The 24,789-nt window shown below is 34.0% G+C and overlaps 3 protein-coding genes across 8 annotated transcripts; 1 reads left to right on the top strand and 2 right to left on the bottom strand.

Annotated features, from left to right (window-relative positions):
- The first annotated feature begins 3,741 nt into the window (after positions 1-3,741).
- On the top strand, positions 3,742-7,939 carry LOC18040087. Of its 3 annotated transcripts, none has more exons than XM_006430195.2 (6): positions 3,742-4,226; positions 5,420-5,584; positions 5,664-5,741; positions 6,119-6,184; positions 6,367-6,432; positions 6,513-7,939. In XM_006430195.2, exons 1-6 carry the CDS (start codon positions 3,924-3,926, stop codon positions 7,380-7,382), a joined length of 1,548 nt encoding a protein of 515 aa, XP_006430258.2. In that variant the 5' UTR covers positions 3,742-3,923; the 3' UTR covers positions 7,383-7,939. The 3 variants fall into 3 exon arrangements, with proteins under 3 accessions (XP_006430258.2, XP_024037953.1, XP_024037954.1); XM_024182185.1 differs by having other exon boundaries at positions 5,417-5,584; XM_024182186.1 differs by lacking the exon at positions 6,119-6,184 and having other exon boundaries at positions 5,417-5,584.
- Positions 7,940-8,169: 230 nt separating this feature from the next.
- Positions 8,170-12,189, bottom strand: LOC18039906 (subtilisin-like protease SBT4.15). The gene is made up of 10 exons (XM_006430194.2): positions 12,082-12,189; positions 11,427-11,518; positions 11,178-11,275; positions 10,952-11,098; positions 10,717-10,822; positions 9,961-10,474; positions 9,748-9,848; positions 9,430-9,651; positions 9,011-9,336; positions 8,170-8,897 (listed from the first exon to the last, which is right to left on the bottom strand). The coding sequence occupies exons 1-10, from the start codon at positions 12,172-12,174 to the stop codon at positions 8,350-8,352; spliced, it is 2,247 nt and encodes a 748-aa protein (XP_006430257.2). The 5' UTR covers positions 12,175-12,189; the 3' UTR covers positions 8,170-8,349.
- A 440-nt stretch (positions 12,190-12,629) lies between these two features.
- Positions 12,630-21,035, bottom strand: LOC18039905. Of its 4 annotated transcripts, none has more exons than XM_024182024.1 (16): positions 20,759-21,035; positions 20,357-20,606; positions 20,109-20,235; positions 19,972-20,012; positions 19,663-19,756; positions 18,035-19,029; positions 17,437-17,568; positions 16,723-16,795; positions 16,410-16,449; positions 16,217-16,289; positions 16,037-16,102; positions 14,802-14,879; positions 14,534-14,706; positions 14,063-14,109; positions 13,352-13,604; positions 12,630-13,254 (listed from the first exon to the last, which is right to left on the bottom strand). In XM_024182024.1, exons 2-16 carry the CDS (start codon positions 20,533-20,535, stop codon positions 12,890-12,892), a joined length of 2,736 nt encoding a protein of 911 aa, XP_024037792.1. In that variant the 5' UTR covers positions 20,536-20,606; positions 20,759-21,035; the 3' UTR covers positions 12,630-12,889. The 4 variants fall into 4 exon arrangements, with proteins under 4 accessions (XP_024037792.1, XP_024037791.1, XP_024037793.1 ...); XM_024182023.1 differs by having other exon boundaries at positions 20,357-20,542; XM_024182025.1 differs by lacking the exon at positions 14,802-14,879 and having other exon boundaries at positions 20,357-20,542.
- Positions 21,036-24,789: the final 3,754 nt, after the last annotated feature.

Genomic DNA, 24,789 nt, shown 5'->3' with positions numbered 1-24,789 from the left:
GCAAATCCAAGAAAATATTACCTATAGGTGCTTCCACTTCCACTGAGCTGATTAATGGAAAAATCCGTCCTACTATAATCAAGTTCCTGATGACTCCTGCGAGAAAAAATGGCTGCTATTAACATAAAAAAAAAAAGAAAAAGAAAAAAAGAAAGAAAGATGCTATTTAAGTTTATATGAACTGTAATAGCAGCATACAGACACAGTAAGAGATTGCAAAGATCTATTCAACTCTGTCATGATCCGTTCAACATCTTTGCAGAACAAGCTGATAACTTCACTAACAAATTCAGGATTGTTTTCATCTTGCGGACATTGGATTTGTGCAAATTGACTGTCTAATTGTATTTTCCAGTCAAATTTTACCCTTCTGATAAAAACTTCTTATAAAAAAAGTGCCAGAAATTCCGTTCACTAAAAATAAACCGCAGTGCAGTGTGTAGTAGTGGCTACCGACACTGATTCTGCATTACATCAATTATTAATTTTGTGATTAAAGAAAGCAAGCAGTGAGCGTGCGGTGTGGCAAGTGAATCAAGCGACCACGTTTACTTTTTTAAAATATAAACTATTAATAAGATAGGTGATTTCTGTTTAGTCCCTCGTGCAGCTATAGTAATAATGTTTTTTTTTTTTTTTCAATTTTTGACTACAACATGTGACTTAATTACATTTGTTTAATAATTATTTTTTTAAAAATAATTTGATTCATAAGTTGGGTTCAAATTTAAAAATTTTAATTTTTTTTTCTAATTTTACAGCAAACAGCAGGGATGGTGGTGTAATTGACCCAAGAAAGGATCACTTGCCACATGGGCTGATGGGGGCCACATAGTTTTGCGCCACCCCTCCTTTTTCTTTTCTTTAAGTGGTGAGAATATTTGAACTCAATTAAATACTCTTTAACACTTTTTTTTTAATAAAAATTTATATTATTAGTATATTTACTTATAAGTCCCTTTTCTCTTTTTTATAATATAATTTATAATTTGGCATGTTAAATTTTAAATAAATTATTTTTTTCCACTTGACATAAGACAACCTGATAAAACAAAACAATGTCCTATTATTTGTTGAGAATTATGATTCTAATTAATTGTAAATTACTTAAAGAATGATTATGCTTTTAACTTTTTTTTGCAATGCAACATATTGAAAATAAATACCAATATTTATTGAAACTAGCATCAGATGTTTTTCAAGTTTCATTTCACAAACTAAATTTAAAATCCTTAGATTTGTACAGGAGGAGGAAAAAAAAAATTGAACCATGATCAAATCATAATTGCAGACGGTAGTATTGTTAATTTTGTAGTTTGATTAATTGCAGACAGTAGTATTGTTAATTAATTTTGCACGGAACTGCAAAAGTTTACTTGTTTAATACCAAATCAAAATTAAGGATCTTCCTCCACAGCAAAACTTTTATGAATAAATGTATATTAATTATGAAAGAATAATCTTGTAAGGATTCGTTAAGATTATAGGTATGAAATTATTTCAGAGAAGATATAATAAAACTCTTTAATGTTCACTGATGCAGAGAAAATAAATACAAAAGGATATTTTGAGAATCAAAATGGGTGCTTAAAGGAAAATTATAAATTTAGAAATATATTATGGATGGATTCACGAGAAATTAAATTTATTGAGTATTTTATTGGATTTAGATAGGCGCACTTTTTTATATATTATTATTATTATTTTAATTCCTAGTGAAACAGAGTGAAAATAATTGAAACTTGTGACGATAAGTTTGAAATTCGCATTTTGCAATCGATAAGACAGAATAGCAAAACACATGAGGATAGTCATACGAAGCAGGGCCTACCAATGGAAGAAATGAGAGAGACAGATGGTTAATCTTTGTCCGCGTCACATTGGACAATCATAAACGAAGGGGGCCCACTTAGAGAAACATTTTGCATTCGCTTAAATGAAGCCGGGACACGTAGCAAAAACTTTTGCTTCATGTGCGTGCGTGCATGCATGCAGCAAGTGTCTAGTGCACGTTCTCGTTCACCGGGCACCAGCTATTGCATGAGCATTGAGCCAAACCTTTAATCTTATTTTCAACATTTGCAATCATTTTATTTTTCTTTCTTATCTTTTAGTGCGGTGACACGAAGACTTAGGTTAGTGCTCAACTCGGGTGATTACACTGAGTACGAATTTCTTCACCAATCTGATGAGCAAAATTTCTATGTGGAGCACTTTCGGAGGCTCTGACTCTCGTAGTTCTTACAAATCATGTCATCAGATAAATCGAATTGTAACCTGTTCCCTGCCAACCATATAAATCACCAGTCTTGTTTATATAGTATAGTTTTGATAGTCTGGTTTCGAGTTTTAGTTGAACTTAGTAATTTCTTGAACTTTACACTTAGTTAGCCCATACATCGAGTGCATTTTTAGCAAGCTGAGTCCAATTGGCAAAGTTTGCTGCGACTGTAGCATGCTCATATATCGGTGATGAGTTATGATGAGCCGAACACAATTGCACAAATATTAAGCCAGACGGGAAGCAAGTTGACACAGCTGTAACCAACAGTGCGCCTCTGAGCCACGCCCGTGCCTTACACTTCTAAATTTTTGTCATCTATTGGTAAAAGTGGTCAGTGTCAAAGTTTGGATTTTATCTCCTTACCTTTTCCTGTTCGTAAAATTAAAAAAAAAAAAGAACTAGAATATACAATTTTGGACCTAATATTATATAAGTTACTGTGGAAGATTTTGGTTCTCAAAATTTAATACGATACGATGACGATGCAAAGCAAATCCACTTATGCTTAACTGATTGCTAGGCATAATTTACTAACAAACTCACGAACCATTTTCTTATGCTATTACATGTATTTGGATAATGTCAGTCAGTGAGGTTGTGACTACAGTGTATTAGAAGTGAAAAATATCTCGAACTTATGTATTTATATGTGAATGATATTAAATTTTTTAAAAGTATCTTCATTTTTTTTATTATTATAACTATCAAATGATAATAAATCCAACACACTGGTTATTACAAGGAATAGATGATTTTTGGTACCTTTAGAGCATTGTTCATTATCCATTAAATATTTGCCACACGAATATGTAAATTATCCAAAATTAGTTAAAATATTCCTATGATAGAAAATGAATAATAAAAGAATAGTACACAAAGATAAATTTCATGTTATCTTTGGTTTGAAAAAATACAAAGAGAAGAGTGGGGATGAAATGAGGAAAAAAAAAGAAAAAAAAAAAATTTCATATCCAAGTTCAACCAAACAATAAAAATTAAATTCATCCTCTTTTTTACTTATTTTCTCTCTCCTCCTTTTATTTTCATCCCTCGCTTGCCATACCATTTCTACATGGATCAATAAAATAGCCAAAGACTTTTCGTATGGAAGAAAAACCCAAATATGAAGACAAACGTTGTCTTCCGATCATCTGATTTCTACGTGTCTCCAAGCACTCCTTAAACCCAAGCAAAAGCCTTTGCCAAACTAAAACAATAATAATAAAAACAAAAGCCCAGAATAGAAATACCACACGTGTTCCACATCTGCGCTACCACGTATACATAAATGTTCCCCAATCTGCAGCCTAAGCAAGCAACCCACTTCCCATACGTGCGATATATCACGTGCCAATTAGTCTACGTGGCCTTACCCTTATACGTGGCGATCAGGGATACATCGGCGTGAGTTAGCAATAGCTGTCTGGTACCAAGTTGGCAAGACAGGTGGCATTCAACCACCATCTGTGTGCTGCTAGCTTGCATTTGCTCATCAACACCAAGCGCAAGTAGTAGTACTAAAGCCTTTCTTTGAAGTAGCAACAATAAAATAAAAGATAAATTATAAAAATACATTGTTTTTTTTTTTCTTTTTACTATATTTTTTGCCTTTTGAATCCCTCTGTGCGAGCGAAGTGTTATGGATTTAGAGAGCTGTTCGGTTTCGAGTTCTTCGACGGCGTCGTTACAGAGCTCTCCGCCGGAGAGTGCGGAAGATCGGATGGTGGATATGGAGCTTGAGGCGGCGGAGGCGCTGGCGGATTTGGCGCATTTAGCAATGATAGAGAACGGCGGTGGCAGCGGTGCTGCTGAAACGGCGACGATTTGGGGATGCAAAGTGAAACGAGTCAGGAAGCGAGTCAAGACCGAGTCGCCGCCTGGTCAGGCCGGGTCGGCCATGAACCCGGTAGACCCGGAGCCACCCTGCTCGGATCCCATTGATGTTAGTTTTCGAATTTCAACTGTTATTTTTTCATTTATTGCTTTTTTTGTGAATTTAGTAGTTGGTTTTTATTTGCTCTAAAGTAGCAAGTGAAATAAAATAATTTATTTCGTTAAAAGATTGTAAACTTTTTTCTTTTTCTATTTTTAGGAAATAGGGTAATTGTTAATTCTTTATTAATTCAACGGTTTGGGAAATGATTATGGGAACAATATTTGGTTTATGTACTGAATGATAAAATTGAATGTCATTTTGATCAGCAGAAGCAAGTGATGGATCGAATGAATGTTTGCTTTGGCTTGCTCTTTTTATTTTATTTTACCTTTTGCATTATGTGTGATGATCCTTCAACTCCTAGCTTTATCGGGAGCTGATCAATAGGTATAGAAATTGTAGGATACATTTCGAATTTTAATTTGAGGAACTATGTTTTTAGTTGTTGCATTGAGAATGAGTTTAACAACCTTATGATATGCCTCGCCTCGACAGTTGAGGACGTACTCGTGGACCCAGCCAAAAAAAAGAAAAAGAAAACAAGAGAGAGCCTTTGTTCATGAGATTGTTTTTATATTACTCTGAATTAGGAGATCCAAAGGAAGAGATGTCGATGGGTATGGTTTCCTTCCTGTTTATCTGTATGTTCAACAGATATGTGCTTTCCATGTGTATCACTTTGTTGGTACATCATAATGTGACTGATATGAGATTTGTTGATTCTACGACTGACTTGTTAAGATGGGTTAGAAGTTCCATGTTTTCTTGAATATTCTTTTCCCCCCAATATCCTGTTCTTTATGTTGATATAAGACTTCCTTAGCATGTTTTTAATTGGAAGCTTATGTGAAAACAAATTGTGTTAGCACTGTAATTTTTTCATCACAATACAGGTTAAGATAAATCATTTTACTAAAGGAATGCTTTTTGGGTTAATGAACGAAAAGCTTATTAATTTAATGCAAAAGAGTGTCTTGAGTTCTCCATTCAAGGCAAATTTTAATTTCCACCTTTGCTTCCTACATCCAGTTAATCAATTCCTGTGCCCATGCCTTTTCTATTGAATGCAAGAGTAGTAATTTTAAGCAAATGAGAATTTGATTAGTCAACTGTTATGTTAAATTTGAAAACTTGTAGCGGTCTGTCACCAAGTCGCACTATTCTGTGCAGGACTTGAGCAATATTTTTGTTTATAGCAGGACCAAGTAATATCGGATCAGCAGCGGGATCAAACTGCATGTGGCAATATATTAATTAAACCAGCAAAAGCTGACCAAGATGCCGAATCACTTAAACGAAGTTCTCTGTGTGCCACAAGGTACATATCAATGGCTGGTGGCAGGTCCAGGCAAAATTTAACTGAGGTATTAAAAGCTTCTAGAGTCCTCAGAAATTTTGCCCTGTTAAATGTTCTTTATTTGTGACTGAAGATTTGCCACTCAGGCTGAAAAGGAAGAGCGAAGAGTACGTAGAATATTAGCAAACAGAGAATCAGCTAGGCAGACCATTCGTCGCCGACAAGTAAGCTGTTTGTTCTCAGTTTGTGTATATTATTGATGAACAACTTTCAGATTCTGATTGTCGTGCCCGAAATGACCTCGTTTTCTTTATAATTTCACAATTGTTTGTTCTCTGTTCACATATGGATTTTCTTTAGTATGATTAGAGTATAATCATGTCTAATGATCAACCTTATTTGTCCCAATTATCCTGTGTTAGCTATCGAGCTTATCCTTTGCATCACAATTATTCAATGCATATAATAATTTAATCAGTTTGCATTGGAAGCATTTAAGCTAATGTACATTATTATGTCAAGCAAAGAGATGCTTTCTAATCACTGAAGTGTGCGACTGATGTCTTGCTCCAATTGTGCATCCTCTCTAAACTTGATTCAGGCTTTGTGTGAGGAGTTAACCAGAAAAGCTGCTGATCTATCACAGGAGAACGAAAGTTTAAAGAGGGTAGGCAGATCTCCCTGCCCTGAAGCATCACTGTCTTGCAATTAGGCATCTGGCTGACAGTAGTTTCTAAATTATAATTATCTTGCTTACAAAGCTATTGTATCTTCATATAGTTGTTCTTGAATTCACATTGGATTGCAAAACTGACTTTTTCCACATTTGGTGGTATTTCTGTTGAGAAGGAAAAGGAGTTGGCTGTTAAAGAATATCAGTCTTTGGAGACAATAAATAAGCATTTGAAGGCACAGGTAAGAGGATTGTATATTTTGATTTGTTATATATTTTAGCATAAATGTACCATGACCTGACATGCTCTCCTATTTTGCAGGTGGCGAAAGTAATGAAATCTGAGGTTGGCGAAACTCAAGGAGAGGTTAAGTTGGCCCATGCGGAGATGTCTTCCTCTCCTACAAACTGCCCATTGCTCTTGTACAATCACCATGCTCTCACGCCACTGGGCTGGCCTTCCATCATTCAATCTTCACAGCCTGTCCCATCACGACATGAGATGCAAAATGCAGTCACCTTTCCATCGAACATTTCTACATCAATAACTGGTAAGCTTGCTTCCTCTCAGGAGCAAGAAAACCCCACAGATAGTAATGTGGCAAGAACACCTCTATATGTAGTGCCATGCCCTTGGTTCTTCCCTCTTCATGATAGTGGTAGTGGATTTCATGCTCCAATCTCCAACGGCCTAAAGGTCCTACAAGATGAAACTTCTGCCCGAAATGGGTATGGCAGTGGCTCGTCTTCAAAAATGACTGCAGACAAGGAGAATCATCATTTCTTGTTGCCTGTAAAAATTAAAAATGAAGCATATGGTTTACCAGAAGCTCAAAGTTATAATGATCTCAATGATATTCCTGTCACCGAATCCCCTCAAGATGGAGGTTGCCAGCAAATTGGGCATTACACAAGAGAAGCAACTCTTACACCTCCACCACTGTCCTCTGTTGGGGGTTCATTTATCGTTAAACATGATAATGTACTGCAGTCTGATTACACTGGCCATACCAAGGCTGTTTCTAAGATAGCCAACCATCTTGTGAGTCATCCAGAGAAGAAACAAGAACCAGTTAACTATCCCAGTAGGAAACTGGTGGATGCAGCTACTGCAGCTGAGGCAAGAAAGAGGAGGAAGGAACTTACAAAGCTGAAAAATCTCCATGGCCGTCAATGTGGGATGCAGTGTTGAGCTTCTTTCAAGATTTGGTTTGGACCAGGACTAAAAGTTCTCAAAGTGTAAGCCAGAGCAGAACACTGTCTAGGAACATGGAAGGGCTATTTAAAGGAAATAAGACTGTGATTGGGTGCTCATCCATAAGACACTGTTGCAGGTTGGAGATCTTCCTATGTCGTCTAAAATGGGCCAAAATTTTTGGGTTGGCCCGATTGTTATGTCCTTATATCTGGACACAATCAAGGCTTTGTGTCAGATCAGTGATGTTCAAAAGTAAAGTGTACCAAATTCTGAGTTACTGCTGTCCTGAAGTTTTGGCGAGAAGACACTTACACTAAGAAACTGACGCCGCCATTTTGGTGGGTTTTGACTTGAGAAAGAGGCAGCTGGACACGAGTTGAGAAATGACTTGTTTATAGCGGATCTTTTGTAACTTTAAGAAACATACCACTATACAGCAAAAATTGTTCGGTAAGTTCAGCTTTTGGCAATCTAGTTTCCCAATTTGGTGAGTTCATTTCTGCTGAACATGCATAATCATCTGCCTATCCTATATTTACTAATTTACACGAGTTCGCAATACAGTATTACTGTCAATGCTGAAGATGAAAACTGTGGGAATAATGTTCTTTTCTTCTTACACCGTGCATCAATTTTTTTTTTATTTTTTATTTTTTATTTTTAAGTATGGCGACTTAGACCTCTCATCCTAGGTTCCTAAGTATGTAAACTGTTGCACACTAGCAATTAACGATACGTCATTATTTCAATCTTTCAAGTTTTTCAACGAAAACAAGAAAAAACCCTTACCTGTGGATTTCTGAAAAATTAACGGGACTGGGGAAATAGTTGTAAAACCATACAAGCAATCGACTTTTGTTTCCGAGAAAGAATCAATACTGGTGAGCACTAATATGCAATCTGTTTTGTTTCCTGACCTATGAAATCTGAGATTAAAAAAAAATAATAATAAAAAAATTGTTTAAAACAAGGGAGGGAATTGCTTATACACGAGAATAGGGCTCTTAACACTATGCTTGGTGTCACTCCACTCGAGTAAAGCCGATAGTATACTCGCTCCACTTTGCATTGACCCCTTCACCAGGACCGTGAAAGATCGCGTTTGATGCGATCTGCTAAACGTCAAAACTCTGGGGGAGACTGTAACTGAGAGGCCTTTCGGGGAATGCACAGTCGCTTTGTATAAAGATTTTGCAAACCCCACATTAGTGACAGTCCTGCGGAAGATGGCGGAGATGCTGGACTCATTCGTGAGGTGAAAATGCATGGAAGGATAGTTAAGGCCATCCAATCCCTGTGCAGGTCTAATGGTAGAGCAGTTGAGTTTCTTCTTGCGGCCAATAAGTCGACCAATTGCTGTGCTGTTATAGCCTTCCTTGCATAGGAATCTTGTATAGGAGCTCAAGTTAAGATCATAGATGAGGCCTGGGTGAACTGCTTTTGTTGGATTGATTTGGCCTGATCCTGACGCCAGCTCAGCATCGTCAGATTTCGTCTTCATAGGTGTTGCTAGAGCAGACAAATTACATTTTGGTTACAGGTTAGTAGATAATCATGTCAAAGAAGAAGATTAATTGAAAATGAAATATATGTTGAGAGGGTAAAGGAAGTGCTACTCTTACCGGTGGTCATGAGAGCAGACTTGATTGCAGCAGGCGACCAGTCAGGGTGAAATGACTTGACGTATGCTGCCGCAGCCGCAGCGTGAGGGCAAGCCATGGATGTGCCTGAAAGGATGTTGAATGGCACAATTCTTCTGTCGCCGGGCAGTCCCGTAACTGACGCCAGTTCTGAATATGCAGCTAATATGTCTAGTCCCGGTGCAGCGATATCAGGTTTCAAGATGTTGAGGGTAATCTTTTGAGGACCCCTCGATGAGAATGAAGCTATGAAGGGGGCAGTGCTCGTGTTAACAACTCTTGTCTTGTATATGACAGCTTGAGGATTCCTGTACTCAGTTCATCAATTAAAAAATTACTAGAACTTAACTGTAGTCGATGACATGCAAATTTTTTGATAGATTGTAGGGGTTAATTAGTACTTGGTAGAGTTGATATATTGATCAATCTTGATGCCAACTTCAGGAACCACAAAAGTTCCAGCTATCAGAGTGGCGATGGCAATGTCCGTTGGGGCATCAACGGCCATGATTGTTCCAGCTCCCTGTAAATGGTCGATAGTGTAGTCCTGGCTACCGCTTCCAAGGCAGTAAACGATCTTTCCCTTCACTTTTTTCATGCTAAGAGTTCCATAATCACAGGCACTGCACCCATCACCCCATATATTTTAATTATAAGCAACTAGAATTAAATATATAAAAAATTGAATCAATTCAAAGTTCATTATTTCATTTACGTACCTGACATTTCCGTAGATTTCAGCAGTAACATTGGCTGCACGGGCTCCATTTGTGAGAGGGTACATTGCTTTTCTTGGGGAAAATGTATTAATTGATATCCCCTTCATCCAAATTTGTTTGAAAAGGATTAAAAAAAAAAAAATCAACATTTTTGCGTTTTGTAGAAACAAAAATATTTTCGTGTAAAGTAAAACGAGCGACGAATAAACTTACGGAAGTTCTCATGCCGTTGCCAAGCTTAACAGCGGTAACAAACTTCCTGTCAATGCTACTGGCGGCCACTGTCATAATCCACGGCGCTACATTCTCCACAGTCCCTTGGTAGGGCCCATCATTCCCAGCGGAGCACGCCGTCAAGATTCCCTTCTTCATTGCATGAAAGGATCCGATTGAAATCGAGTCGTCGAAGTAACTCCTCGACGGCCCGCCAATGGAGATGGATATTAGGTCGACGCCGTCGCCAATGGCGTCGTCGAAAGCGGCCAATATGTCCATGTCAGCGCAGCCACCACTCCAGCACACCTTGTACATGGCGATGCGGGCTGATGGCACCCCCCCGCGTGCAGTACCTTGAGCTATTCCGTACAAGCTCGAGCCCTTCACGGTTTCCCCGGCGGCCGTGGAGGATGTGTGAGTGCCGTGGCCATCGGTATCGACTGGACTCTTTTGATCGGTATTGGTATCAAGGGCGTTGTCTAGGTTGTAGTATCTTGCACCAATGACCTTTCTGCTCTCATTTTTACAAGTTTAGTTAGGTTGTTCAATATTCATGACTTTGATCAAATGCAAGCTATGAGGTGATAAACAATGCATGTATAGGCTAATAATCTAAGGCGTAACATGTATCGTACAAAGCTCAAATCAACCCCGGAATCCAAAACTGACGAACAATTAATGCAGGTTCGGACAGACCTGTAATTGTTATCATTAATATTTATATTTTGTGAAATAGATCAGAGCAGTGCATACTTGTTGCAGCGGGTGAAGTTAGCGCCAGTAACACATTTGCCCTTCCATTTAGCAGGAGGAGGACCAAACCCTTTATCATTAAAACTTGGAGACTCGACCCAAATACCTACAATAGTATTTAAACTATTAATATAATAACATAGAATATATATATTTATATATATATATATATATATATATATATATATATATAAAATAGTTAAATGAAATGACACCAGAATGCGTATACGCCAACCTGTATCTAACAAACCAACTATGATATTGCTCTGTGCCTTGGAGTTCCTTTTTTGTAATTTCTCGGACATTCCCAGAAAATCCCATGTTCTTGTTGTATGAAGTTTGCGACGAGTGTTTTCAAACACAGACACAACACTCTCTTCCTCTGCAGAAACAAGATTAGAATTTGAAAAATGGTTAAAAAAAAATGGAGTTACTCATCTAATTAACGTTTGAGTATGTACCTGACAATCTCTTTGCTTCATGAGGCAATAGTCTCGCGACAAATCCATTGAAGCTCTTACCATAGCTGTGTATTTTGGATTCTCTAGCTAATTTTTCACTGGAAAATTTTGGTAAGATGTTAAAAAAAATTAATTAGGAAATGTATCACTGAAGTATATTATTGCTCTTAGGTAGTTGATTCATGACAGGCAAGACTAATGCTTAAAACCAGTATAATTCATGGGCAAATTAGCTTAACGGTTTATTACTCGCCAATTGCTGTTGTAAGCAAACTATGATGTTCCTTGACGGCAGATATTCCGGCCTCCTCCGGCACGTTTCCCATGTATACAATGTATGGCTGTTCTTCAAAAAAAAATTATATATATATTAGTTCAGATAAGACCATGTTAAAACCATTGACGGTGTTCGTGCATTATATATATAAAATAAAAAGTGGAAGGGGCTACTAGTCTACGAGCTTCGCTGTGAAGAACCTTAGGTTGTTTTCGGTGTATGCATAATCCTTCATTCATTAGATTTTTATTATGTATATATTTTATTTTTTCACGATTCATTGAAGAATTCTAGACGTGTGTGTATTCTCTCTTTCATAATTGATTGAGAGGTAAACGTGGTAAGAATTCAACAAAAGAAAGTATACATTCGGTGTATCATAAACTTTCATGATTGATTAAGAAATTATTACTCGTTTGTCTGTAATCTTTCATGATTAGTTGATAAATACTGATGATAAAAACTCAACAGAATAGAGTGTATGCACACCAAAGAGCACCCAATATTTTCGTATCGAAGGAAACTGAATGAGTACTGATAACACAATAAATTCCCAACAATTTTGCACCCACAATGTGAAGTTTAAGAAAACCAAACCGTAAAACTTATTAAGTCGTCTAAAATCACCTTTCTTTCCCGGTCACTGGTAGACCCGTTAACCAATATAATAGCAAGAAAAAGATCGAAGAAAAATACTAGTAGATTTGGAATGACTTTCATTTTTGGTTATTTGCTCTTTCTCTGTTTACGTGTGCTAAAACCCAAAGTGAAAGCTCGGAGTTGGGGCATATATACAAGCAAGGATGGTAAACAGTTAATTTTCCACTGATTGTGCGCGATAAAAGCTGAGAGAGAGTTGACTGCGAAGCAAATTAAAGAGCAAAGGCACTTCAAACTCCGTTTAAGTGGCTAGTATTTTGGATCCCAGTCTGTGACTTTGGAATCAAAACAGCAGACTTGTTCACGATCACGTGCGTATATATGTGTAATTGCTATTGACATCCTTATTTTAATTAACTTGACGAATGTTTCTTTGCACCAGCAAATCAAAAAAATCCTACATATGAATAAAAAAAATAACCCACCCTTTCTTGGAATGATGATGATGATGATAAAAGAACTCAATAATGCTTACAAATTCGAGTACAAATTTGTAGTCCAATAGATATGGCCGACGCCGATAGAACGCAATATATGAAATACTTAATTATCCTATGATTTACCTTTAGAATACAAATTGCCTCATACTTTGTAAATGTAGGATTATTCATTTACTAAAATATATATATTACTTACATAAACCAACAGCTACATCATCATAAACTTTAAAGAATTTTTGTTAAGAGATTCAATTGAAAATAAAAATCAGGATAAACGTGATAAGAAGACCACTTGTGGGCATGATAATAAAATACCCGGACGTTAATGTTCATGATCATTTCTGTATCTTCTTCCCCATCTTCTTATCAATATCAGGTACTCTAATTTCCTGACATCGAATAATTCCACCAGCTCCTCCGTAGCATAGCCATCTCTCACTGCCTTTGTTCATGTTCCATCTCACTCGATGCATGGCTACAACTTTAGGAGGTAAAACTTCTATTCCGTTCCCAGCTTCTCCTTTTTCATTTTCCTTCCCCTGTATATCCATTGCCTCTTCATCTATACACACCATCGCTTGATCATCTTCCTCCTTTTTTTTACTGCTACTTCTGGATTTTGGTTTTTGTTTGTTCTTAAGAGCTGCCAATGTCATATCACCTTCAGATTCTTCACCTGGTTCATTGCCATAACAAAGGGCTGCAGAAAAGAAAAAAAAAAAAAAAAGAACAATTTGAGAATTGTTAATGAAGAACTGGTTAATAGGTAAACATTAACCAAATTGCAAAAGAAGTACCTAAAGGTTGATTATCTGAGCTTAAAACATTTTTCCCCTTCTTATCATTTGGACTTTTGGATGAATTTGACTCAATCAAGAAACTTCGCATGGATCTTTCCCCAGCATCATGAACTGTCTTCTTCAGTGGTACTGGAGTATTGTCTAATGGAGTGTTCACTGTAATAGCTGATTCATCCTCAGTCACGGATCCACACAGAAAATGCATGGGGCGGTTTCGTGAATGATCTTTTTCAACTGCTTTCGCTGTGAGCTATTGTCAAGACAAGATCATCTGGTTAGGTAAAAGCTAAAAGCTTAGTGGCACTTAGAAGGGCATTTATCTATGGATTCTTTTCTCCATTTTTATTTAAAGTGAGCAGCAAAAGTGAGATTGTGGATTATTTTCACATCTCGTTGCTGAGGAACTGAAAAGTATGAGCTCCTCTCAGAAACATTTTAACAGACAAATATCATAGAGAACAATTTAATTTGATCGATGGTTCAGAAAGAAATTTCAAAATAGAGATGCTTGGAAGGAGATGTCACGGCTGAAATCGCTATGCCTCAATATCCTTCTTGTAAAAAGATGTTAATGGAAACGAAAATTACAGAATAAAGTAATGACATTTGATATTTTCCGTTAGGAATGGGTTCGAGAAAAGCATGATACAAAATGATTTTTAAGGCAGAAAGACAACAAAAATAAAGGAAAGAAGAAAGTTAACTCACCTGGAAACGATGAACGGTACCATCTGCACTGCAGTATGCGACCATGCCTAGAATTTAAAATTGATACACATCAACTTGGTCATAATAAGGGCATTGGAATTTAGCAGTTCAACCAGATTGGTTAAACATCATAAATAAAAGATTAAATAATAAAAAATCACTTTCATTTTAAAAGACAAGAATAATGATCCTATACAAGATTGTTTGGCAGCAATTCCTATGAAGATTAAAACTAATACCTTTGTTCTAATGAATCACCAAATAACTAAGTGATCTTGCACATGGTTCTTAAAAATTAAACAAAAGTGGGGACCAATTCAAATTGTTTTCACATGAACAATTCTATGCAAGAAACTTGCATAATGCATTAAATTCATAAGCATTCAGTCGAACACATAATTAATCACTCAGAGCCGAGGTAACAAACATGACTGACTGTGAAAACTTAAAACCAAAGCATAAGAGAGATACCTGTTAGCCGTGACACTTGCACACTCCAGATAGCAAAGGATGAACAATTAACAAGGTGCAACCCTTGCTGCTTTGTCCCAGCAAAAGGTTTTCCTGTAGCGGGGACATCATATGCAGCCTTCAACAAGCTGACTATCCTCATTGCTCCATCATCAAAGGATAAAATAACACATCTGTTCAAAGTGAAAAAGCAATGTTTAAAGGTAAGGGTAAAACAAAATCACTATTAGGAATGTAATTTGTGTTTTTTTAGCAAGTCATAGCTAACCCTGGATCTGGCAACCAATCCAGACCATATATGAACTTTGGCGCTGGATGGATGTCCCACAAGGGACGGAATGGGTCACTGCAAAAATCACAAATTTCTTCAGTGACTATGTAATGATACTAATTTTTCCACAGGTTAAACAAGTATAAAGTTTAACAGAAATAGCCTATGTCTATATACTATTCTTGTTTCAAGTACATGCTTTAATCTTGTAAAACAGATAAACATTCCAATGAGAACAAAAAGCTAAATTTTGGAAGAAGGGGACAAAAAAAATAAAAATAAAAACACAACATATTAAGAATTCAGGATTCGAAAAATCAACTTAGAAAGTATTATGACCCAGGGGATGAATATTAAATAGCACAAGCTAACAGCCTTAGTAAACAGAAGTTAGTATAATATTTTATTCATTTGAAAGATAAAAGGTTATCATGTGCAAATTGAATCAGTAAAATATATCTATACATTCTGTATGCTGACGCTAAAAAGTTATCAACTATATAAATTGTGACAATAGTTTGTGTTTCACTCAAGTTTGGCAGGTTTTCTCTGTGATTTCTAGCTACAGCTAGCATAATTCAAGTTTAGAAGATATTTATCCCTTCCAACTAACTGACACTAATCGGCAGTAAAGCTAATAGTGTAGATCCAAAAAATAAAACTGATAATCCATGCATTATACTCCAACATCAAACAGGCACCCAGGATCATCACTCATTGGATAATGGAATGTAGGTAGCTGAAGATAATGGCCATAACAACTCTTCACAGGCAACTACACAGAAAATACAGTAGCAAAATTACTGACATGAAAATAGATTTTAATGACTGATTTTGAAGCCTGAAAATTATGACTTCAGCTAAAGCTTATTAGTCCATAAGCTTAATTACATCATATAAGTTTGTGGACAGTTACCCGCAACCGTCACTACTGTAATATATGGAAGGAAGTCGCATATGGAAGTTCAATCTCACATTGAACTTGCTAAAGATTAAAATATGCCCTTAGCGGAACATGCACTCACTGACAAGAGTGTAACTTACTCTCTCAAGATTTTTCACTAAGACATACATTAAAAAAAGTTTCTATAAGAAAAATTACAGTAATCAATGAGTAATCTAAAATGACAAGATGAATTGCACAGAAAGAAAAAACCAGAAAATTTTAAAAAATGAACGAAAAGGCATTGTACATTAAAAATTGAAAAAATAATAAAAGCCATCATACTTACCGTATGTCCCAAAACTTTAGGCCTCCATGTCCAGCAGTGAGTATAACATTTGCACTATCCGAATCACTGAAAATTGTAAATAAAAACATTTTAGTAGTATGTAAAAAGATAGATTAAAGATCGATGTTTTTAGTTTTTCAGCAGTAAGATCTCAACTAGAGTTCATGTAGCATCACTAACCTCTCAGCCGGGGCCCATGAAACTGCTCTAATAGGAAGTGTATCGGCACTAAAACAGAGCAAAGGTCTTGAATCTGCACATCAGCAAGTGAAAGATAAAAGTAGGCAAATTATTCAAAGTGCTTCATAAGTCAAGAATTTGTGTGCAAGAGAAAAGACGATATCAAATAAAAAGTGACATGCACTGTTTTTACCTATAGATGAATCACTTGCAACAAATTTCCACAAAGCGACCTGTGTGCAAGGTATAATTCTTTAGTTCTGACACAGAAAACTAAAAGCGAAAAAACCGTAATCTCTCCAACAATCCCACCAGCAACTGGGATAGTGCATGCCGACATAAATTTAATCAACAGATACTACTTGGAGAGTCTACTCCAAGTAACTGTGACAGATCTATTTTAAAGAGACGCAGAAACCCTTATTCCCAAATCTAAAGCATGAAATCTACATCTCAAATAAGTTAGGAGCAGACTGAAACACAAAAAAGGATAAAAGATATATTACCGTCCCATCATGGCACCCTGCCAGTAAGTAATCATGTGGAGGTGAGGTTGACCACTCCATTGTCAAAGGGATGCTGTATAATAGAAGTAAATTACTGGTAAATCATAGATATATCCCTGGGTATGTCAAACAATAAAAATTTAGACAGTCATGACATTTAGCCGGTAGATGAATTTGGCTGGTAAAGCAAATATTCCTCAGTAAATTTTTCTGTTCAATTATGATCAACCTTTGAATCTGAGGCCCCCGTGATGATCTGAGAGAAATATGACATCCAGTAAAATCTACTTCCAGATAAAGCCTTCTTAAAATCAAGGATCCAATTTAAATATAAAAAATCATAAAGAAAATGAGAATTTTAGGCCTGACAACTACCATCCCAATATGACATTGACATGCATTCTGAGCATGCAACAGAGAATTAATCCCCTAAGTTTATAAATTCTGTAATCATCTACTTAATATCCAATCCCATAGATTATACCTATTTACTTCTAAACAACGTCCATTTGATTCAGATATCCTTAACAAATATTCAGTGATACAGGGGACTCTCATATGTAAAGATATCAAAACTTCATTAAAAGCGTAGGTGCAAATTTGCAAGATCTGACCTCTAAGACTATCTGTGACTAACAAATTCTTTGTTTTGATGCTAATTGAACTACAATTTAGTTATCAAAATAAGATACAAAAATTAGACATGCAGATTACCTCTGAGTGCCACCACATTTTAACATGGAGCATCTGAATACTGGTTCCAATTTTACGAAGCGAGGATCAGTCCCCTCTTTCATGGAAGACAAATAAATAGCTTTCATTGTCCGGAGAAGAGGAACCTCCCAACTACATTTGATAAGAGAAATCGTTAGATAACACCCCACACACTGTAATTGCTTGTAATGCATCATATAACATACAACCAAGCAATTTCTAATTTTCTATATATCATAGTCTGATGCAAACAATTGATAACATATAAGGTCAAGGCTCATAAATGCTTAACAATATAAAAGAAAGAACTGAGGAAAGGATTTTATAATAGTAATTAAATATTTACTACTAGTACAGTAGTTTTGTCTAAGCAAGCACAAATTCCGATGCATTGGATATGAAATTAACCTCAATATTACGAGCTAATTAGTTTATCCCCTCAAAAATAGCAAGACACTTCACAGATCATTCGCATAAACAGGACCTCAACATGCAAATTTTGATGCTAAAACACCAAGAAAAATAACAGCACTCAAAACGCATGAAAACAAATAAAATTAGATATAAAAAGTTTAGACAACTCAAGCAGATGTCTTACACTTCAAGGGATCCATTTCCCAGCAAGACAGCAAGATACCCCAGCCGTTGCTTGCACTTGCAATCTACTGCATTATATGGCTTCCATTTCACATCCCATGCAACTTTTCCATTGTGGGCCAGGCACAATACAACCCTAGGAAGAGCAATGTCCTTTGGTATAGGACAAGAAACCAAGCTTGGTTTGGAAAGAAAATCACCTAAAACATCACATACTGCAGAATCTCGTTCAGAGCCATGATATATTTGATGATTCGCAGTAGGAGGTTCCTCATCTTCGTTTACCTTTGATAATGGTTGACATATATCATGGCTATGTTTCTCTACTCTTGCCTTACTTTTCAATTTTCGACTCCTAACAGGAGTTTTAAGGGATGAATTTGATGAAGATGCTTTTTCAGTTGACATTTGAAGTTTTCTAAGGGTATCTCCAGAAGCTTCTTCTACAGTTAGCAACCTAGATGAATCTTCTGTATGTTGAACAGAAAGTTGTTTCAATCTTCTGCTCTGCAGAGGAGTTTTAAGAGATGAATTTGATGAAGATGCTCTTTCAGTTGAAGTCTGAAGTTTTCTAAGGGTATTCCCAGAAACTTCTTGTATAGTTAGCATGTTGGATGAATCTTCTGGATATTGAACAGCAAGTGGTTGAACGAACTGTTCAACACCATCCAAGTTGCCACTAGATTCATCTTTTGGTTTTTTTCTAGGTCTTCCTCTTGGCCTCTTTGATTGCGTTAACTTGTCCTTTGTAGCATAATCATCAAGAGCTTCATCTGTTGGCTTTTTTCTTGGTCTCCCTCTTGGTCTCTTTGTTTTGTCATCTGAGTCTTCAAAATTTTGAGATTTTCGTTTTAGGTTTCTCTTGGGTGACCGTGCCTCTTCCTCATTTACACCAACATTTAGCATACACCAAATCTGAATCATGCCTCTGCCAGTAAGTGGAGCACCTAATTTGTGATAACATGATTCAGGAGGATGAGCAGCAACAGCAATAAACTGGGGGGGAAAAAGGCCAAAACTAAAATGAGAAATGAAAAATAGAACAGAAAGGAAGAGTCTGGTTAACATGAAGATACATTGCAACAATATTCTACTCTCACTTATATTCAAATAAGTGACAACAATTAATGCCATAAAGAATAAGTTCTAGCTTTCCTTTCTTGCAGGAAAAAATGCTTTCCCATGGTAAAAGGGCAAGGATAATAAGATATAGGCAAATTACAGAATAATGTCTTGAAATCCATGCACTTTTCTGACATTACAATAAATAAATGCCTAAATGCTTCCACTGCCCACTTAAAACTTTATGAAAAGTGGGAAAATGGATAAGGAAATGAAAAACCGTTAAAAAAAAAAAAAAATTCTCTGAGTTGGCCAGAGCAGAAATGGTGTATAGGGAAGTTAGTTGAGGCCATCAATAACAAGCTAGAAAACCAAGCAAATGAACTAAACTCCAATAGGTCAATTTAGGATTGAATCATGTGTACAATAATTTCTTGCAGAATTGACATCCAAATAAAAACTTGACAAGATTTTGGTGATGAGTTAAATTAAAAATCAAATCTCACAAACATTGTGCCATAATCAAACAAAGCCTAATCGAGTCTTCTATATATAAACAACAATTACCTCACATTTGACCTGGCAGTCAGGCTTTTCATGAACTCTGGGACACCAATCCAATGCCCAGACAGACCCCCCAGCATATATCACAAAGTCTTTGCTGCAGAAAAGATATAATAAGAAAATTTTGGAAACACATAAAAATTTTAATCAGATGGGGATATAGAAACCATTCTTATAATTCAGTCATGTCATCTGACATATATGAAGTATCCATACATAAGGAAACTCTTCATTTCTACTGAGAAAACCACATCTAAAATGGCTATAAAAAATCTACGCAGGTTGAATTAGAATCAAAATATTAAATCATACCTAGACACCAGAGAAGTTGCATCGGTACACAATCCCTCCTCCTGCAACAATATGCAAACAAAATAACATCACAGTCTAATATAAACTATCGTTAAATGCGCTGACTAAAAGAACATAAAAAATCTCAACTGATGTACCTCAGGAACTGCTGCAGATGAAAATTGAGGCAAGTTAATCTCACTTAAAACATTCTTTTCCCCACAACTTCCCATCTCGTTTGCAAACCTAACGGTTCTTGGTCTGTAATTGAAATATCTCCATTCTCTGAATAGACACACAATTCTTAATTGTATTAAAAACACATCAAAATTAACAATTCCTACTTATATTAAAAACACATCAAAATTAAACACATAATTAAATACCAAATAAAAAAATTTACTACCTTAAAAAAGTAACCGTGGAGGATAATCGTTGAACATCGCTTTCATCAAGGCCTTCACTTTCTGGCTCTTCACAGAGTTTAGAAATAGTGTCGAGTGCATTAAAATGCTTATCAACCGAATAATCAAATATTGATACTCGAACTCCTGTATCATTGCCTCCTGAGGATTCTTCCTCCATTTTCTTTCTTTAGCGTCCAAAAAAAGAAACATCAATTCTGTTGTTAACAACAATGCACACAAACTGGTTTCCTAATACAGTAAAAAATTGAATGATAATGACTTAAAATTTTGAAAACGCTTCGAGCATAACTGTCCAGTGCACGAGGACAAAAAAAACTCAAATCCCTAGGAGCAAACAGAGAACAGAAGCTGAAACTTTACAGAGAGTGAGAATTACGTACCGCCAGGTGTAGCTCACTACTGCGTACTACGATTGATCAGAAGAATTGAAGAGAAGGAAAAAAGAGAATACACAAGTGAGAGATTTATACTTTTGTAGCAAGCAGTCAAAGCGTTATACAGGAGACGGCAAAACGCCGGGTCGGACAGCGCATTTAAAACCCATGACGGGCCCGAAAAATTTCTCTTCTCTTGTTTGACATGCGGCCCGGGGATAGATTTTACTCCGGCCGAAGATTGACTCAAAGTGTAAGCTTAAGCCGCTCACGTGAGATGGACACAAAACCCAACATGTTTCATGTCTTAAAAGGCTCAACACCTTTATTGTAAAACAATTCTCTAATTGAAATTATATAAATAATCAAAGGTAAATTAATTTAATTTTTATTTTTTAATAAAAATTTAATTAAACATTTAAATAAATTATTTTTTAATAATTATTTTACATCCACCCCATTCATAAATTTATATTTATATTTATATCTATATTTATATATCAACATCATGTATAACTTTCTCAATGCTATTGGAAATGTGTGTGTGTGTAATTGTGTATATATGGATGATCCATTATATCAACATCATGTAAGATTTTCTTGATACTATTAGAGATGTGTGTGTGTATGGATGATCAACTCCACTGATAATGTTGGTGTTTTGATTGGTATATTAATTATATTTTTCGCATAGGATAACCTTTTATTGCCAAAAATCTTTAAGATTTGAAACATAAAAGCTTTACATCTACAAAATAGCTAGACTCACTTAACACTAAGTGCAACTTTTTAATATTAATTTTACATTTAATATTTTAATAAATCCAAAAAAATGAAGAATTAATTAAAAAATAATAACAATTCCCCTGTTTTTTCCCATAATTTTAATTTAATTTTTAATTAGTTTTGTTAAAAAATTATTCAATTAATTAAATAATTGAAGGTATTCATATTATCAATATCAAACAACCACCAAAGATAAAATAGTAAGGTTAGTAAAAAAATAATAATAATAACATTTTGGGGTGTTTTGGATGTGTTTTAAAATATTAAGAAATTTTGATTAGTTCAGTCAAACAATAGGGTGTTTCACTTTTTTTCCCCAAAAAAAGATTGAATAGAATTTTTTATTCTCAAAGCAATCTATAAAATCCACCAAATAATATATGAATGTCAATTTTTAAATGAAGTTGATGTGAATACTCTCTAAAATTCAAACATTGAGTAGTTAGAAACATGAGTCCCGCTTTAATTATCGATAGAATGCTATATAAACCTGCCACTAAATTCTTGTTTTGATGCTAAGCTCACGACTTCATATAAATATATATGGACAACTCATGACAACGTTACACTTTCCATGGTAAAAAATAATAGATAATAAATATATGTAAACTTATAAAGTTCCTAATTAATAAAAGGGTCCGGCTAAGTTAGATCAACTCCATGGTGGAGCACTGATGATGATGATCGCACAATCATCAAGATAAATATTAAATTTGCAGTTATTGTTATGATCTAACAGTTATCATCAATGCCCCACTGTGAAACTGATCCAACTTAACTACTGCCTTAATTAAAGGTATTAATTCTTGTCAAATAGAATCTGATTAGAAATATCATTATTTATTATTGATACTGTAAAGTTTTTACAGCATCATAGAGGAACACATTAAATAGGAAACACATTAAGAATGCAAAAGTGCCATCTAATTGAGATGGTAAAATCTCGTCTTAAAAATAAGAAATTTAGGATATAAATCCCACTTAAATGAGTAAAAAATTAAATTGTCACTAAAGTAATCAATAAAAAAAGTTTATTTTTTAAATTTATAAGTGGGTGTTATTAAGTAAAAGAGTGTTATGTATGAACGGAGTGCAAATATTGGCCCATGCACCTTGTCTTTAATTAATGAAACATTTCGGTTGCATTGTTTTTTTTTTCTTTTTTTGCTCTCAAAATTGAATAGATTTGAAATGAAAATATTTAAATGACAAGTTTATTTTTTAAAAAAAATTTAAACATAAAAATTTAAAAACTAGTAGTTTGGCATAAATATCTTCTTAAGTGATACTTTTATTTTTTAAATTTTATAGTGGGTGTTATTATAATTACATCTTTTATAATCACATTTTTTAAAATTTAAAACAATATGACCCATTTAGACATAACTTCGAGAATAGTACAAAATGTTAGGATTATACATAATATAGGAAATACATGAATTGTTAGGGATATTTTTAAGATTTGAATTTTTTTTTTCATTTAGATTTCATACTTAAGATAAAAGCTTTCAGATAAAATTATCTAATAATAAGTGATAAATTAAGGAAACAAACAGTTCAAAATAAGTAAATATAAAAAAAAAAAGTTAAATTTAGACTTCAGAATTGCAAAATAAGTAAATATCCAAAAAAAAGAGTTAAATTTAGACTTCATAATTGAAAACAAACAGTTCTTCCTCTTGTCTACATTAATTTCAAAAGACATCAAGCCCTAAACATGGAAAAATCATACACATAAAGAACTCCGACATTAAGGTTGAGCGTTAGAAATTAGAGTTGTTATATTCAATCTCTTCGACAAATTTAGTAGTGTAGGTAAATTGTTTTGATATTGGACAAGACAAATAAATATTTCAAGTTTTCAACAAAATATTTTGGATTATTAATAAAGCCTCTAATAAAATTATTTAAATAAAAATAGTCACATCATATACAATTGAGTGCGACAAGTATTGTATCTTAATATTATCCTTCTACTATTTTTATATTTTATCTACTAATCTCCAATAATATAAGTTTTGTTAAATAGAAGTTCAGGTTATATTAGGAAGGAATTTTTAATAAAAGTTGATAGTGTACCGAAAATACGACTATTAAATAATGTTTTTAACATAAATAGTAAAGATATTATAAGTCTTTTGTCATACAAGTATTAGATCAACTCATTTTCGCTTTTAAATTACAGCAGTTAGTGTTTGTTAAATAATTTAATATTGTAATTTTATAACTACAATCGTTCAACCTCAATACTTTAGGTATTGTTTACTTTTTGGATTGGAGTGGGAATCCTGAGGAGTGGGAATCCTAGGATTGAGAGTGTGGAGTTGGAGTGGGAGTAAGTTGTTTACTTGCACTGGAATGGAGATCAGAATCCAATTTATGTGTTTACTTTGTCTTGGATTGGGAGTAAATAGTTTCAAATTATAATTTTATCCTTATGTAAAGAATTATAGTTTTTAATTACAAAGTTAATAAAAAATATATTTAATGAATAAACATTTATTTTATTATATTTGTAAATTTATAATAATGATTAATATTCTTAATTATGAACATCACAGTTTTTTTAATTTTAATTATATAAATTAAAAATTGTTGATAAGGGCAATATAAATGAAATATTTTTACTATTAACATAGTATGAAATTAATATTTTCTTAGAATAAACTATTTATTAGTATTAATTATTAATATTAAATAAATATAATACTATTATTTTTAAATAAATATAATACTATTATTTTTAAATAAATATAATACTATTATTTTTAAATAAATATAATAATATTATATTTAAATAAATATAATAATATTATATTTTCAAATAAAGATTGTATATAGTAATATTATTAATTCTCTATTAATATAATAATATTATTTTTAAGTAAATTAAACTTAGAATCAAACCCAATTATTATTTAGTTAAATATAATAATATTATTTAAATATTTATTAAATATAGTTATAGTAAATTTAATAAAAAGAAGGGTGAATATAAAATGAAACATTATTTTATTTTATATAATTATATTAAATTTATTAATATAATATTATTTAGTATAAAATTAATATTTTCTTAGAATAAACTATTTATTATTATTAATTATTAATATTAAATAAATATAGTACTATTATTTTTAAAATAAATATAATAATATTATATTATTAAATAAAGATAGCATATATTTATTAATTCTCTATTAATATAATAATATTATTTTTAAGTAATTTTAACTTATAATCAATGTAAA

Source organism: Citrus clementina, unplaced genomic scaffold (assembly GCF_000493195.1).
Source record: "Citrus clementina cultivar Clemenules unplaced genomic scaffold, Citrus_clementina_v1.0 scaffold_6, whole genome shotgun sequence".
NCBI lineage: Eukaryota > Viridiplantae > Streptophyta > Magnoliopsida > Sapindales > Rutaceae > Citrus > Citrus x clementina.
The sequence above is the reverse complement of the archived record's forward strand: the minus strand, read 5'-3'. Positions and strand labels throughout refer to the sequence as shown.